Genomic DNA, 17,805 nt, shown 5'->3' on the forward strand with positions numbered 1-17,805 from the left:
TGATTTCAAATATATAACTTTCATCAAGTTTAGTCCTAACTATCAAAAGTTAAGCGCCTGAGAAAATTTGGCTGATTTTCGAAAAAAAGGGGGAAAGACCCCCTAAAAGTTACAGAACCTTAATGAACAAAACGCCATCAGATTCAGCGTATCAGATAACCCTACTGTAGAGGTTTCAGGCAACTATCTACAAAAACGTTGAATTTTGCATTTTTACCCAGAAGAAAGATCACGGATGCGTGTTTATTTTTTTTTTTTTTTTTTTCAGGGGTTTTCGTATCGACCCAAGGGTCCTAGAATATCGTGGGAGGGCTCATTGGAAAGGAATATATGGATTATTATCCCATATGAATTATATGGGAGGATCTTTCCATGAAGGAAGTTGTCATGGTGGAAGGGACCTTGCTATGAAGGGGGCACCGGATTTCCCAGCATTATTAAAGAAAAAGATCAGAAATTAAATAAAAAAACAAGTTTTTCAACTGATTTCAACTGATCAACTGATTGTAATTAAGGGGTCATTTTTAAAGTATTTGGAAAAAAATCGAACTTTAGCTTAAAGAGCAAGGTATTGACTAGGGGGCGAAACCACTAATATTCGTGTTAAAAATTTATGAATATAGAAGTTCGTTACTTAAATTAATTCGTAAGTTAATTCGTAAGTTACGTATATTTATTACTAATAAAAACGTTCGTAAATAAAATTAAACAAGTTTCGAGAAAGCCATTTAAGTTTTAGAAAGCCATTTAAGCCATTAAGTTTTAACGTCGTTCCTTACTTTCAGTTAAAAAAAAATTGTTGTTTTTTTATTTAAATCAGAGGCCATGGGAAGAAAATGTCTCTGAACAGGGTGGGACAAGGCCCTAAGAAAAGATTTAAAGGAAACTAGAACTACATTGAAGGGAATAGAAAGTGAAGCTTTGAATAGATTGGGGTTGAGGAAAAGCGTGCGCACCTCTACTGGCCTCAGGAGAGATGGTGCTGCAGTGATTTGTTAGTATCAGAAAAAACACTATTAGTTAAGCCCTTTTAAAAAATAGGGGCTGTTTTCTCTTTATAAAGGAATAACGAACAATAGCTTGATAATTCCGCGGAAGAAATAAACCAATGAAAGTAAAACCTACTTTTTAAGACGAAGCTATGGGACAGAAATCTCTCTTTCTCTTTGCTATTACACTATTACCAACATTATATGCATCTAATGGGTTTTTGAGTGTTCTCTAAGCTCTCCCCTACCATAGCTCGCGATTTGATAGGGTAACAATTCCAGTGTAGTGAGAATAAGTGTGCTTTCATCTTCGGATGATTTTAAGGACATTCGATACCAAAATGCCATTATACGACCCTCAGCGTCTACTGACAGTCTCAAAGACAAAGGGCTCATTAGCAAAAATTTATCAGCACCACAGGGAGCTCCCAAAGTAATTTTGATATAAATTGATAAAGGATCTTAGATCATTGGCGTACGTAGCTTCTTGTCTAGGGGAGGGGCATTCGATTCTGTGATAAAGGGCAGGGGAGAGGAAGCTGAATTTATATTGTCAGTTCACAAAACCTTACATTGCCAGCAAGTTCTATCATACCTATGAAATCGTTATTAATAAGTAATCACAAAAAAATCATCAATAAGCTTCAGCATTAACCAATCTTCTTGGATTAGAGCTAAATCTTTCCAAGACATTATGGATAATTGCTTCTTGTTTGACTTTTATTCTGTCATTCCAGCTGTTTATTTCCAGCTTTTTCAACCATCTACCTTTTATCAACTGCTTTTTAGCCATCTACCTTTTTTCAACCGCTTTTTCAACCATCTGCTTTTCAGCCATATCTAGTGTAAATTGGAAGTTCTAGGGGGTACCAGCCCCCCTCCACCTCCGTACGCCCATGTCTTAGATGTGTCAACAATTCATAAAGCTAACGAGAGGCTACTTTAAAACAAAGGTAACCTATAATCTCTTACCAATTGTAAGGGAAATGCTGTCTAATCAATGTGCATACAGCAGACAACTTCAAAAGCTGTCAAATTATTCAATGAGACTTTTTTTGAGCTGATTTTTAATGTTTTCCAAGCAGGTATACCTAGAATATTTTTGGGGACTGCCCTTTCTAGAACTCTAAAAAGAAAATTCTGCTCCGTTCAATAAAAAAAATTAAGTTTTTTAATGATGCAAGTTTCATTAAATCTGAATATCTCTATCTTCAGCACAAAGCGGGAGAAGTTAAATGATTTTCCTAAGATTTCTGGGAAAGTAGGTCTCGGCTTTTAGTTTTCTGTTGTTTACTCGGATCGGTTGGGAAAGCAGGTCTCGGCTTTTAGTTTTCTGTTATTAACTCGGATCGGTTGGGAAAGTAGGTCTCGGCTTTTAGTTTTCTGTTGTTTACTCGGATCGGTTGGGAAAGTAGGCCTAGGCTTTTAGTTTTCTGTTGTTTACTCGGACCGGTTGGGAACGTAGGCCTCGGCTTTTAGTTTTCTGTTGTTTACTCGGATCGGTTGGGAAAGTAGGTCTCGGCTTTTAGTTTTCCGTCGTTTATTTGGATCTCTTATCTTAGCTATACAAGTTATGGTAAGACCATCCAGCTAATTTTGAACAGTTTGGCCAGACAAATTAAAAAAGCTTGTAATTGACAAGATAGGGTGACCCCTTAAGGTATCGAATGACCTTAAGGGTGAATCATCTTCTTTTTTTCAAGGTGAATAGACTGGTACGTTAGTCATATTTAAAGGAATTTCCATCCATTTTCGATTTTTGCGTTGCTATTTACTTTCCAATTTGTGCTTGAATCCGTTGCAGGATACGATTTACATTATCCGGAATCTAGAAGACTCCATGTGAGTTGTTTTATCAGACTCCATGTGATCAGACTTCATGCGAAGTCAGTTACAATTTTGTGTCAGACCTTCGGTAAACCAGACCGAGTAGCTACCTTACCCTTTGGAGAGGTTACAAAACCCCACAATGGGCTTGAGACAGATTCTGAATATTGCTTGCCAATTCTTCAATCAACCACCTATATCAATCTGGCCAACGAAGAGCTAGAATCACTTACTTGATGATATGGTCAGTCAGTCTTCTCAACACATACCCCAAAATTTTCTCTGTTTGACATCCTTGGCCGTACGTCCAATTTTACAGCACTGGCGGATAAAAACTGGAAATTTGGTCGGACTGTCCGACGGACCCTCAGGATTTTTCGTCGAAAGGAGCGGGTAAAAACACATCACGAAGATATGACGTCTTTAATTTACTTTCTATTATAAAACTAGAATTTTTTGCTTTAATTTATGTCCTCTAAATGCCCACAAATAATAACAAATTGTCCCATTAAATTAGAGGACTGTTCTCAATTAAATTTTTTGAGGAAACGGGAGGATGATTTCCTTACTTTTGCACGAGCCTAATGAATAAAAGATATCAAAGCCACAAAGATTACTCAAATATTCATTAAAAAAGTAACAAATTGTCAGTTACCTAACATGATTATTGAGAATCTGTTGAGTTGAGAACGACTTATTGCAGAAGGGACAAGTAAACCCCTTTTGGCCAAAATGATCGAATCTTTCGTGCTTTCTCAGGAGGTATACAGATTTGAAGACCATAGTACATTCAGAGCAAGGGAATTCCTTTTCTTCGTGAACTTTTCCATGGTTCTGAAAGCAGATAATATCTAAAAACAAAAATTGAAAATAAAATAGCGGCATTTATTCTAGAGATGAGACGATGCAAAAGTGTTTCCCTATTCTGTTTCTAATCCCCGTTCCGTTTCAATGTCTATATTTTGATACGATTACCGATTCTGGTTCTTATTCCAAAAACACTTATCAGGTGTCAGTGTTTATTTGGTTTGAAGCGGTGGTCAGCGATGTGACTTTGCAAGCTCTGCTGGAGTCGACCCACTGGGGGAAAACACGGGAAGCGTCGGATGATTTTCTCCCAGCGACGCAATGCACCCCCGGCTGAAGGTAGTGAATCAGGAGATCCATATCTGCTCTATGCAGACCATTGGTCAGCATGTAAAAGATTAACAGGTTTAAAAGATAACTGGTTTGGTTTTAGACATGCTTCTAGTGCCACAGGTTGCTGTCAATTAGTCGCTGCCTCCTAATTTCATGCTTGAATACTATTAATGAAAAATACCCACGAAATTTAATCAAACATTAAGAAGTTAAAGCTTGTTTCTTATCAATAGTATAGCTAGAAAGACCACGGAGGATTGTGACACCTGTGAAGGGCTGTATTTTCTTTTTTTTTTGGCTAGCTTTTTAGGACCAAGCCAAAAATCGATATTTGTATGTCAGCACAACTGCAAAAATGAATAAAAAGGATTTCCATAACAATTGCTTTCTCTCTAATAGCAAGTTTATCAATATAACAAAATAAATATAGTCCTTGTAAATACTTACTCAGTGACGCACGAAAAAGTTTCAAACGTTCTGACAAGCGGTCCCTGAAATTTTATGTTTCTTTAGTTTTTCACTAATACTGTATATACGAAGTATAATTTTTCAATTTACGAATTTATGTCCCCTTCCTAAATGGTTACTCTCGCCAACTTAAAATTCTATATACGTTCTTGGTAGTGGTATAGACTTTTTAACTTAATAGAAGAAGAAGAAGAAGTTACATCGATGAAAATCAATTTGACAAAAACAGGTAATTATTGCAAAATTGGATAGAAAAATTACTCAAAGCTTGTCGACAGATTAAGAGAAGACGAGGAAATCTCATCCAGTTCAAATGATGATATGCTCAACAGTAAATGCCAAAGTTACATCTGAACTTTCTTGGATAATAGAAAAAAAAAAGTTTTATCAAGTCGTAGCAATCATTGCTTGTTATTAATTCAAAGAAAAAACACATAAAAAGAAGTTTTTCAAAGAAAAATAAAAAGCCATATGAAAACTTAAAACGAGCAGAAACGAAGTCATAATAATTCAAATTGAAAACGACCAAAAAATTACTATTACAGAATAAATGAAACCCAAAACGAACAGAAACTAAAGTGAATTACCATATCAAATATAAAAATAATAGATACTGATACAGATGATTATTTAAATCTTAAAACCAGTAAAAAATAAAATAAATGCTCAAACTTAAACGAACGAAAATTACTGTGAACAGGAGCTTAGCAATTGCCCTCTTCCTAACTTGATACTTGGTATGGTTATTCATTTTATTTTCTGTTCCTTTTCGGTTTTATTTTCTGTTCCTTTTGGGTTTTATTTTCTGTCCCTTTTGGGTTTTATTTATTCTTTGATACTGATTTCTAGTCTTTTTAAGTTTGAATAATTACTATAGTACTTTATTTTTGGTCGACTGGAGTTTTAATGTTGCTCTTTACTTTTCTTTGAAGAACTTCTTTTTCGGGAATTCTTTCTTTTTTAATTAATTTCTGTTCGTGTTTTTATTGTCAAAGTGCTATTTGGTGGTTGAAATTATAAATATTTCTCCACGTTTTCTGATTTTTGACTTAAGAATTAAAATGTCAAACTCTAATGTAAATTCTTAAGCTGCCTAAGGTAATTTGAGCGTTGGCTTTGACTGTGGTCAATATAATTGTTGCACATATTTCGTTCAATTTGAAATCAAGCTTTGGCACGGTTCTTGAATTAAAGTACTGACCCAACAGCAATTTCTAGATAATATACTCAAAAGAGTCCTTCTGAGAGAATGTCCAAAAGATTACATATGACTGAAAATAAAATAACAGATTAAATACATATCAGAGACATCTCTCCGCTTTCTTTATTTCTAATACTTTGTATTTTTTAATTTGTGACTTTGACGTGAGCTTTTGCTTTGTGTGCTATGGAAAAGATATTATTCTGACAATTTTGATGAACACAATGTTCTTTGATCGAATTCAAGATCCCTTTCAACACTTCGTCAAAGTTCAAGTTTGATACCCTAGCCGTTCTTGAGAAATTTTAAATACGTCGTTTTGATTACTTGAGGCACATAGTGCCTTTTGATTTTCGGCTTTATACCCTTACCGTTCCTGATATATTGCACCATACTATTTTTATAGCCTGGATCCAATTTTATCTTTTGATTTATTTCAATATATTTGCGAGTGTGACGTGACTCTTGCTTGTGAAGTGTTGGAAAGATGTCATTTGATAACCTTAACGCACATAATGTCTTTTGGTTGAGATCAAAATCCCATGAGGCTCTCAAATTAATGATTCCTGAGATATTGGAGATATGCTCTTTTGACAATTAGGATCTAAATAACATCTTTTGATTAAGTTAACATACCCTCCAAATTCTCTGAAAGTTTCAACTTTATATCATTACACATTTTGATAACCAGGATGCGCAAGGTTTTTTTTAACTAGTTCAACATCCCATTCGACATATCTTGAAAGTTTAAATTTAATAATCTTGGATGTTCCTGAGATACTGCTGATACGCCCTTTGGACACAGGATAAAGATAATTTCTTTTGATCAAGTTCGACATCCTCCTAAGCATTCTCTTAAAAGTTTTAACTTGATATCCTTAGCTGCTCTTAAGATATTGTAGACATAGCGTATTGACAACCTGGATGAACCAGGTACTTTTGGAATTAGTTCAACAGCCAAGTCGACATTTTCTGAAAGTTTCAACTTGTTAATCTTAGCCATTCCAAATATATATTGCAGATACACCCTTTTATCAACTGGGATGCACCTAGTGTTTTAAGTACAACGTCCCCCTCAACATTCTCTGAAAGTTGAAGAATGTTGTTGAACTTCATGCCCCTTCAATATAAAATGGTTCAGTTTAAGGCCACACTTTTTCTGATGACCTGGCTCTTCAGGCAAATCTAAAAGAAGAATCGCTTACCATCTGGGTGTGTAGACATATGTACCAAATTTTATCTTTCATAGCTTACCTTAAGCCCTATATTGGAGAGAAATTCTTTCCCGCAAACCTCACATTGGAATTGTTTGACTCCATGAACCTGAATATGCGTTTCAAGCTTTGAGGCTGATTTAGTTTTGACGGGGCAAATCGGACATTTGTAACATCTATTTTTCCTCTTATTTGTTTTCACACCGTCTCCATCAACCTTGAAAAAGAAATAGTCAGAAAATCAAAATAATAAAATTTAACAAAATTCGCAAAGATGGTATAGCTATAAGCTATAAGCAAGTCAACGTAAGAGAATAAGAAAAGGATAAGAGAAAAGGCAATTTTAAATCTGAGGAAAAACAACCTACGACCTTTAGAATTAATTTAGACACTGACTAGAGGGAGCGAGAGGGGGTTGGAGATAGACCCATGGTAAAAAAAAGACAACAAGTAACTTTATTTCAGAGCCTACGTCACTGAACATATGCCCCCTTTTCCTTTAAATTACTAAAACTAAGTCAGGTTCGTTTTAATGATATTACTAACTACAATTAAAATTTTACGTTTATTTATAGCAAAAATTAAATTCTGTCGTCATTTTAGTTGCCTGTTAAAATAAAGTAACATTTCAAGACTCAAAATCTAATAGGAACAAAAACTCTAAAACCAAAAATGATTGTCTCAACTGATATAATCAAGAATATCTATAAATAATATAGAAGAGGCCCAGGTATAAATCGTTGTGGCACTCCAAAAATAGCATTAGTTTTCCCATTGTATGACAATATTACAATTCTGAAGTATGAGCCTTATTATATTACGCAGTTTTTCAACTTGTGTGAATTTAGAATTGAACTGACAGAATAAATTTTTGTTTCGTTTTAATTTTTATTTTCTGTATATCAAGTGATTCAACAACAAAAAACTGCCAACAGTCTAAAGTGGATTATATTCTAAAAATCCTTGAGAGAACAGACAGACAAAAAATTGGAGGCTTTTTCCCTTTCCACATTTGGATAAAGCAATTACCCTCACAGACTTTTAGCAGTAAAAAATAATCCTATTTGAATTGACAAATAATTGAGCTTTGTTAGAGGCTGAAAAACCAACAATAGAACATTTTTGAATGCTTCTATGGAATTGTTCTCACACAAAAGATGACACAGCGAAGGCTTGTTACTATCCTACTTCACCCTCACCCTTTACTAATAGTTCAAAGCTTTGCTCTTTACGTCTTCCAAAAAGTTTCAGATTACCTTCGGATGGTTTGTCAGGACCTTTCTCTGCTTCATTCAAGAATTTGGTGTTTTTCAAGTTGTACTTGAAATTCTGCTTTTCTCTCACTTATATTTCAAGTGCCGCTTACTTGGAGGCGCAATAGAACTATGGGAAACTATTATGACTCACAGGTTGACAAGTGGGTAGGAATTTGATAGACGTTTATCAACTATAGAAACAAAAGATAATATAAAGTAAATTTCACCTCGGCTTCTCCAACACATCCATCCCAAACAACATTAAGTTTATTTGGCTGGTCACCTTGCTCGTATGAGCAGTTTTGTACCAATTCACAAAAGTCTAGGTATTGGGGGTAGTCTATTTCTTAATGAAAATACAATAACCTTATTTCTAAATCTAGGGATGGGGTTATTCGATAATCTAAATGAAAATACAAAAAAAAAAAAAATTTGAATGCAGTGAAGGAGACAAACCCTCCTAACCTTAACTGGCACCCACTAGAAAAACAGCACCCTCAGAGTTTATCACTTTCTCAGCACTTTTTTCGACTTTTCCACATTACAGGAAGATACTATTATAATATAGAAACTTAGCTTTAAAAGCAGCTAATTTATAAACAATTCTGTAAACCGTACAGAATTGAAGCTGAAGTCTGTAGACCAAAATGTTTACGATTTCCAAAGGCTTGCTGTCTTCTTCCCACATTTAAGAATACTTTGATGCGGGGCTCCCACGGCGTCAATAAAGTTAACAAAACTTGTCTTGAAAGTACGAACCATAAAGTTTGTCCCACTCACACAAGGATTTCATCTTTTTGACTTAACAGCAGTTTTTCATAGAAAGTAACTGAAATACTCAGACATGGAGCTGAGAAAACCATCTTTTTAAGCATTTTTTCCTTTCAATAGTAAATGAAAATATTTTTTGTTTCTTTTACAAAGCTAAATATTTAAACAAGCATACACGATTATATTTGTAGAAATAAATTTGTATTTTGTTTATTTGAAATTTTCCGCACGTCATCTGCTATTGGCTGAACTTTGCGGACTTTCTTTAAAAAGATAAAGAAAGTTTAACTTATTCCCGACAGAAGTAAAGTCAACAAAGTCATGTGAAGATAACAGTTTATTAACTTTGTGCACAGCTTTATCAGCTTTATTGACGCCGTTGGAGCCCCGCTTGAGACATCCACGGGAATTGCGGAATTGATCTTCTCATCACAAATGCCGTAAAAGATTTCAGATAAAATTCATCAATTTTTTTTTCCAAATTATCATAACATTTACAAAATGCTGTTTGGTTCTCGTTAAGGAAATCCCACAAAAAGTTATCCGCCTAATGTTTTATAATTTTAAGACTGCCCTTTTACAGCAGAAATTCTTGTATATTTCTTTATTCCCTACTGATGTTTTGCAGCCACCACAAAGCGAAGAAAAAAAACGAGAAAGTCGTGAGATATGACAGAAATAATAGTTAGATTTAACTGCTTCTACTGAGCCAAGATTGTTATCTAGTGGTAACAATCTTCTTTGATAACAAGATTGTTACAGTAGTAATCCTCCTTGTAACATCAGTACAGTGGGGATTAGCTTATATAAAAACATCCACAAAATGAAATTAACAGACAGGCTAATTTCAAGCAGCTTAATTAGCAGACAGGCAGTTAATTAGCAGCAAGCAGTTAAATAACAGAGAGGTTAATTTCAAGCAGCTTAATTAGCTGACAGGTAGTTAATTAGCAGCAAGCAGTTAATTAGCAGACAGGTTAATTTCAGGCAGATCAATGTTGAACTTTCCCAAGATGTTTGATGCAGGACGCTTTTAGAGCGGCCTCTAATTCGTTTCCGGGATGTCTAGGATGACAGACATGGAAAAATTGAGGGAACAATACACTTCACCAGCATAGTGTTTCATAATTTTATGACCAACTTCAATGCTCAGGTCTGGATTTACCAATAGGCCCAGGTCTAGGGGCGCACTATGTCAGGGGGCGCAAAAAATTATCACTTAGTGATTTTTTTTCTTAATAAAAACTGGACTGATATGATTTATTGTCAAAGTGCCAGGTTTACTCTGCTACTGCACTGCCTATTCACAGAAAAGTGAGTTTAAAATAACCTTGGAATTTCGTGGCCACTTATAAACTGCCTGATGTCTCCCAAGAATGGCAGCTGAGAGGTCGGTATCCCCTTTCTCTTTCATTACTTTTGGCTTATCAGTTGTGATCTGTTCAGGAAACGATTTTTCTAGAAATCACTACCAGCAGTTGATTCCTTGTTTTTTAAATTAATGACAGCATTAGACATTCTGCATTTGGTGAAACACTATCCCCGAACTTATGGAAATTTTCATAAAAATATCGCAAAAACAGTAATGCAAAAACCCTTAGACCTAGGAGCGCCAAATCTGTAAATCTGGTCCTGAGAGTGTTGCACCAGCTGCAGAATGTCTAATGCTGTCATTAATTTCATAAGACAAGGACTCAACTGCTGAAAGTGATTTATAGAAAAATTGTTTCCTAGACTTTATCTAACAACAAACTAGCAAGGGTTGATTGAAAATTCGGATATAACCACGTTGTTAAAAAGCTGTATATTATTTTTTGAGAATGTTGAGAATTTTTGAGAATGTACCGTCAAGTGGTGGTAAATTTTCTCTAAGTTTTTCCCATTGAATACATCATTAATTCACATAATATTTAGTCTCTCTTGTGTTAGTTCAACTTTACCAACTAAAAATGCTATATTTACCATTGTGACTTCAAAAGGTGCAATATCTTAAAAATTTTGACTTTTCCTTTTAATTATATTAGTTATTCCCATTAAATTTTTAAACTGATGAATTTAAACTAATCACTAGCTAATTGTAGTCGAGCTAACATTTATGCTTAAAACGTGTTGATATTCCCTTCCTGAGCAGCAGTACATGAAATATGTGCTACTCAAGCCCAACTGATTATTAAGGCAAGAAACAAATTTTTGGCAAAATAATTCTTGACTACAAATCCTACCAGATTGTATCTTGCTCACCATTGTATATACATTCAAAGGATCTGTAAAGCTCTCAACTTTTTGTTAGAAATTTTAATCTTATTGCCTGAATTGTCTCAATTACTTTTATAATTCTAGGAAACCCAAAAGTTGAAGACAAAAACGGCTTTCTCTATTTTTTACCCAACATTCTTGAATGAGCTTCCACTGAAAACAAAACAGTGTCACTCAACTACTACCAATAACTCACCGCAGCACCTAGCCGCTTGAGGCCAATACACGCTTCTCATCATTCCCAATCTATTCAAAGCCTTCCTCTTTACGCCCTCCAAGGAAGTTTCCATTTCCAATTAAAAAAAAACTTTATTGCACTAGTTTGAAAATTTGCAAATTAGTGCAAAACTAATTTGCACTTTACTGAAAAAATATAAATGTTCTTACTTTTATAACTTTAATAATTCAATTAATATTAACATTTTGATTACTAAATATCAGTATATGTATATTAAACTGACAATGCACATTCATTTGTTTTTTGTTCAATAAAGTGCAAATTATGTTCTGGCCTTGGGAAGGCATAGGGGATTTGAGCACAACTTATGTTAATTTCTGCTCGTTTTGAGTTTGACTCGGTTATTTATTGTAATTTCTGTTCGTTTTGGGTTTCATTTATTTGTCGATGCTGATTTGTGGTAGTTTCACGCTTGGTATTTTATTTGATTTTATTTTTGCTTATTTTTGGTTTAATGGAGTTCTTTACTTTTCTTTGAAAAACTTATTTTGTGGAAAAAGTTCTTTTAATAGATTTCTGTTCGTTTTATATTGACATAGTCTTTTCAGGGAAGAAGAAAATAATGCTTTAAATCTTTTTGCTTTTTAAGACTTTATAGTTTGGTCTGCTATTTGTATGCTGGAGAAATTTTTTTAGCAATTTTTAACAACATACACCCTTTTAAAAATCTGGACACAAATAGTTTCATACCTCCTCTAGTTGACCTGAAATGGAAAACTTGATACCATTCGCAAAAAAATCTGTTTACTTTCTTTGATAGCATGGATACACTTACGTTGTTTTGATTTTATTAAATTTTAAGATCAGAAGTAGCCCCGAAAGTTTGAACATAATACCCTTAGTCGTTCTTGGTATACTGCTGTGATGCCTTATTGGGAATTAGCATTAACACTGTGCATTTTTATATGATCTTATGGCAACATTTAGTTTTTAAATATAAATGCAAATGTGAGGGTGGGCGTGGGATGGAGATTAGTTGCCCTCCAATCTCTTTCGACTATTAAAAAGGGGATCAACCCTTTCTATTTTCAATCAAATGAGCACTTTTCGAAGTTCCTACGACAACTCCTTGGATACGAAGTGCCCTTGTCTGAACAACAACAACAACAAAAAAATCATATCAAACAGTTCGTGGTAACGAACTGTAAGTAAGGAGCGACCCAGCTCAATGGTAACCGAAACTCTAAAAAACGGGATTTTGATACCAATAGATACATCAAAAGAATCAGATTTTAATTCTGATTTCAAATATATAAGTTTCATTAAGTTTAATCTTACCCATCAAAAGTTACGTGCCTGAGAATATTTGGCTGATTTTCGAAAAAAGGGGGAAAGACCCCCTAAAAGTTATAGAACCTTAATGAAAATCACACCATCATATTCAGTGTATCAGAGAACCCTACTGTAGAGGTTTCAAGCTCCTATTTACAAAAATATGTAATTTTGCATTTTTTGCCAGAAGAAAGATCACGGGTGCGTTTTTATTTGTTTTTTTGGTGTTTTTTTTTTTTTTTCAGGGGTGATCTTATCGACCCAGTGGTCCTAGAATATCGTGGGAGGACTCAGTGGAACGGAAATTAAAAGTTCTAGTGCCCTTTTTAAGTGACCAAAAAAAATGGAGGGCAACTAGGCCCCCTCCCACGCTCATTTTTTTCCCAAAGTCACCCGATCAAAATTTTGAGATAGCCATTTTGTTCAGCATGGTCGAAAATATGATAAAAATGTCTTTTATGATGACTTGATCCCCCAAAGTCCCCAGGGGGAGTGCTGAAAGTTATGAACTTTACTCAATGTTAACATATAGTATTGGTTATTGGGAAGTATACAGACTTTTTCAGAGGAGATTTGTTCGGGTAGGTGGGGGAAGGAGCGGTTCGGGGGCTATATGGAAGGATCTTTCCATGAAGGAAGTGTTCATGGGGGAACGGACATTGCTATGACGGGGGCGCCGGATTTCCCATCATTATTAAATAAAAATATCAGGAATTAAATAAAAAAAAACAAGTTTTTCAACTGATCAACTGATTGTGATTAAGAGGTCATTTTTAAAGAACTGGAAAAAAAAAATTCGAACTATAGTTTAAAGAGCAGGGTATTGACTAGGGGGCGAACCCCCTAATATACGTGTTAAAAATTTATGAATATAGAAGTTCGTTACGTAAGTTAATTCTAAGTTACGTATATTTATTACTAATAAAAACGTTCGTAAATAAAATTAAACAAGTTTCGAGAAAGCCATTTAACCAAATATAATATGCAAATTTTGTTTTAATTATTCATGTACGGTGAGCCAAAATCAAAACCTGCATTAATTCAAAAACGTTCAAAAATTAAATAAAAAAAACAAGTTTTTTTAACTGAAAGTAAGGAACGACGTTAAAACTTAAAACGAACAGAAATTATTCCGTATATGAAGGGGCTGTCCCTCCACAACGCCTCGCTCTTTACGCTAAAGTTTGACTTTCTCACAACTCTATTTTTTTAAACAATAAAAAAACTTTAGCGTAAAGAGCGAGGCGTTGAGGAGGGGACAGCCCCCTTCATATACGGAATAATTTCTGTTCGTTTTAAGTTTTAACGTCGTTCCTTACTTTCAGTTAAAAAAACTTGTTTTTTTTATTTAATATTATACAGACATCGATCTTTACTATAAAAATATCAAGCCTTCCAATCACTTTCGACTATTAAAAAGGGCACTAGGCCTTTTGATTTCCAATCGAATGAGCCCTATTTCAGATTCTACGACAACGCTTTCTATAAACACGTTATATGCCCCCAGGGTATAAATTACAACCCTTACCCTAAGGGCTGTGAGGGTGGCTGTCATCTTCTAAGACCTAATTTCCGTACCTTTCAACTACGTTAAACAAAAATGGCTATCTCAAAATTTTGATTGGATGTGTCTGGGAAAATGGTGGGCGTGAGAGGGGCGTTAGTCGCTCTCCAATCACTTTCAACCATTAAAAAAGGCACTCGTCCTTTCAATTTCCAATCGAATGAGCCTTTATGAACTTTCTACGACAACACTTTCTATGAAAACCTTATTTAACCCCAGAGTATAACTTACCCCCCTTGCCATGAGGGCTGGGAGTAAGGGTTGGAGTTATCAGTGACCAAGTTTCGAGAAATTTCAACTACGTTGAAAATAAAGGCTATTGGAAAATTTTAATTGGATTGTTGAGACGAATGGTGCGCATGAAAGGGTGGTTAGTTACCCTCCAATCACTTTCGACTATTAAAAAGGGCACTAGCCCTCTCAATTCCCAATTGAATAATCACCTTTTGAAGTTTTACGACAACTCTAACTATACAAACTTTATATGACCCCAGGGCAAAACTTATAACCTTTGTCCTAGGGGCTGTGGGGGGATTTATCATCCTTAAATACATAATTTCCAGAATTTTAAACTGCGTTGAACAAAATGGCTATCTCTAAACCTTGATTGAATATGTTTGGGGAAATGGTGGGCGTGGGAGGGGGTCAAATACTCTCCACTCACTTTCGACTACCGTATTAAAAAGGGCAATTTCAATTCCCAAACAAATGAGCCCTTTTAAAAATTTATGCAACAACTTTCTATATAAACCTTACATGCCCCCAGGGCATAACTTACAACCCTTGCCCTGTAGACTGTGGGGAGTGTCCTGCTGAAATGTATAATTTCCTGAACTTTAAATTGCGTGGAACAAAATAGATATCTCAAAATTTTGATTGCTTGTGTTTGGGGAAATGGTGGGAGTGGAAGGGGTGTTAGTTGCCTTCCAATTACTTTCGGCTATTAAAAAGGGCACAAGCCATTTCAATCTATAAATCATGATTGAATATGTTTGGGGAAATGGTGGGCGTGGGAGGGGGTCAAATACTCTCCACTCACTTTCGACTACCGTATTAAAAAGGGCAATTTCAATTCCCAAACAAATGAGCCCTTTTAAAAATTTATGCAACAACTTTCTATATAAACCTTACATGCCCCCAGGGCATAACTTACAATCCGTGCACTGAGGGCTCTGAGGGGATTATTGTCCTAAAAGACCTAATTTCCAGAACTTTCGACTACGTTGAACAAAATGGATATCTCAAAATTCTGATTAGATGTGTTTGGGGAAATAGTGGGCGTGAGAGGGGGGTATGTTGCCCTTCAATCACTTCCGACTATTAAAAGGGTACTAGTCCTTTCAATTTCCAATTGAAGGATCCCTTTTTGATGTTTTTACAACATCGCTTTCTATAAAAACCTTACACACCCCCAGGTCAGAACTTACAACCCTGGCCCTGAGGGTTGTGGGGGAGGGATTTTAATCTTTAAAGACCTCATTTCAAAAACTTTCACCTACGTTGAATAAAATGGCTATCTAAAAATTTTGATTAGATGTGTTTGGGGGGAAGGTGGGCGTGAGAGGGGGATTAGTTGCCCTCAAATCACTTTCGACTATTAAAAAGGGCACTAGCCCTTTGAGTTTTCAATCGAATGAGCTCTTTTTCAAGTTTCTACGACAAAGATTTCAATAAAAACTTATATGCCCCCAGGGCATAACTTATAACCGTTACCCTGAAAACTGTGGGGAGTGTCCTGCTCTAAGGTATCATTTCCTGAACCTTGAACTGCTTGAAACAAAATGGCGATCTAAAAATTTTGATTGGAGTGTCCTGCTTCCAATCACTTTCGACTATTAAAAAAGGCACTAGCCATTTCAATTTCCAATTGAATGAGCGCTTTTTGAAGATCCTACGACAACGCGTTCTATAAAAACCTTATATGCCCCCAGGGCATAACTTATAACCCTTGCCCTGTAGACTGTGGGGAGAGTGTCCTGCTGAAATGTATAATTTCCTGAACTTTAAATTGCGTGGAACAAAATAGATATCTCAAAATTTTGATTGCTTGTGTTTGGGGAAATGGTGGGAGTGGAAGGGGGGTTAGTTGCCTTCCAATTACTTTCGGCTATTAAAAAGGGCACAAGCCATTTCAATTTTCAATTGAATGAGCCCTTTTTGAAGTTTCTACAACCACACTTTCTTTAAAAACCTCATATTCCCCCAGGGCATAACTTACACCGTTTGTCATTAGGGCTGTGGGGGGGGGGTTGTCATTCTCAAAGACCTAATTCCAGAAATTAAAACTAAGTTGAATAAAATGGCTATTTCAAATTTGGATTGGATCTGTTTGGGGATATGGTGGGCGTTAGAGGGTGGTTAGTTGCCCTCCAATCACTTTCGACTATAAAAAAGGGCACTAGCCCTTTAATTCCAATCGAATGAGCCTTTTTTTAAGTTTCTACGACAACACCTCCTATAGAAACCTTATATGCCCCCATGGCATAACTTACAACCCTTGCCCGGAAGGCTGTTGGGGAGCGTCCTCCTCAAAAACATAATTTCTTTCTGGAAATCAACTACGCTGAACAAAATGAATATCTCAAAATTTTGATTGGATGTGTTTCGGGAAATGTTCGGCGTGGAAGGGGTGTTTGTCGCCGTCCATTCACTTTCGACCATTAAAGAGGGCACAAGCCACTCCAATTTCCAATTGAATGAACCCTTTTCGAAGTTTCTACGACAACTTCTTCGATACGAAGTGCCCTGCTCTAAAGGAATAAAATAATAGATAATATATTGTGCCAGCATCGTTCTTATATGCCCTCAGGGCATAACTTAAAACCCTTGCCCTGAGGGTTGTGGGGGGGGTGTCCTCCTCAAAAACATATTATATATCTGGAAATCAACTACGCTGAACAAAATTGATATCTTATATTTGTGATTGATTGTTGTGGGGGCAATGATGGGCGTGGGGTGGGGGGGCTAGTTGCACTCTAATCCCCTTCAATTATTAAAAAGGGCACAAGCCACTCCAATTTCCAATCGAATGAGCCCTTTCCGAAGTTTCTACAACAACTCCTTCGATACGAAGTGCCCTGGTATGGAAAAAAAAATAATACATTGTGCCGACATCGTTCTTTACTTAGGCAGTGCGAATGCGCTGCCTATGATCACTCGCTTGCAGAATATTTTCAAATTGTCACCATAACTTTTGGTAATAAGTTTGCTAATGAAGTTATGTCAACTGTTCATCCTTTTTTGTTTTATGGTTATTTGCATCATTATGATTAGTAGCGTAATTTCTTAAGCATTATTTATTATATTGTAAAGGAATTGGACTTGTGATGTGGGTTAGGTCGGAGTGATATTGGCTGGTAATTTTACTGTATTAGATTATGAACTGAGTCAATCTAAGACTAGATGTTTGGTATAACTTTCTTTATTCAATCTTTATTTTAATTAAATATAAAAAAAACAAGTTTTTTTTAACTGAAAGTAAGGAATAGTAGAGATGGGGGTCCGACTCCCACGAGTCACCCCTGCTGCCATCTACAATTTAGTTTAATGCTGTCAGTACACCAAATATGGGCATAGAGTCATTAGTGAGAATGATTGCGTAATCGGTCA

At 35.6% G+C, this 17,805-nt stretch overlaps 1 protein-coding gene across 1 annotated transcript in view; it reads right to left on the reverse strand.

Moving 5' to 3' along the window:
* LOC148941101 (uncharacterized) overlaps positions 1–17,805 on the reverse strand; it is an 88,002-nt gene that overhangs the window by 29,121 nt on the left and 41,076 nt on the right. The window contains exons 3-4 of the mRNA XM_089104272.1: positions 6,880–7,056; positions 3,472–3,650 (exon numbers count right to left, since the gene is read on the reverse strand). Coding sequence (XP_088960398.1) covers positions 3,472–3,650; positions 6,880–7,056 — 356 coding nt within the window. The remainder of the gene's footprint in view (positions 1–3,471; positions 3,651–6,879; positions 7,057–17,805) is intronic.

The sequence above is a fragment of the Artemia sp. Qi Xiang Cuo genome, chromosome 18 (genome assembly GCF_049724085.1).
Source record: "Artemia sp. Qi Xiang Cuo chromosome 18, ASM4972408v1, whole genome shotgun sequence".
Classification (NCBI taxonomy): Eukaryota; Metazoa; Arthropoda; class Branchiopoda; order Anostraca; family Artemiidae; genus Artemia; species Artemia sp. Qi Xiang Cuo.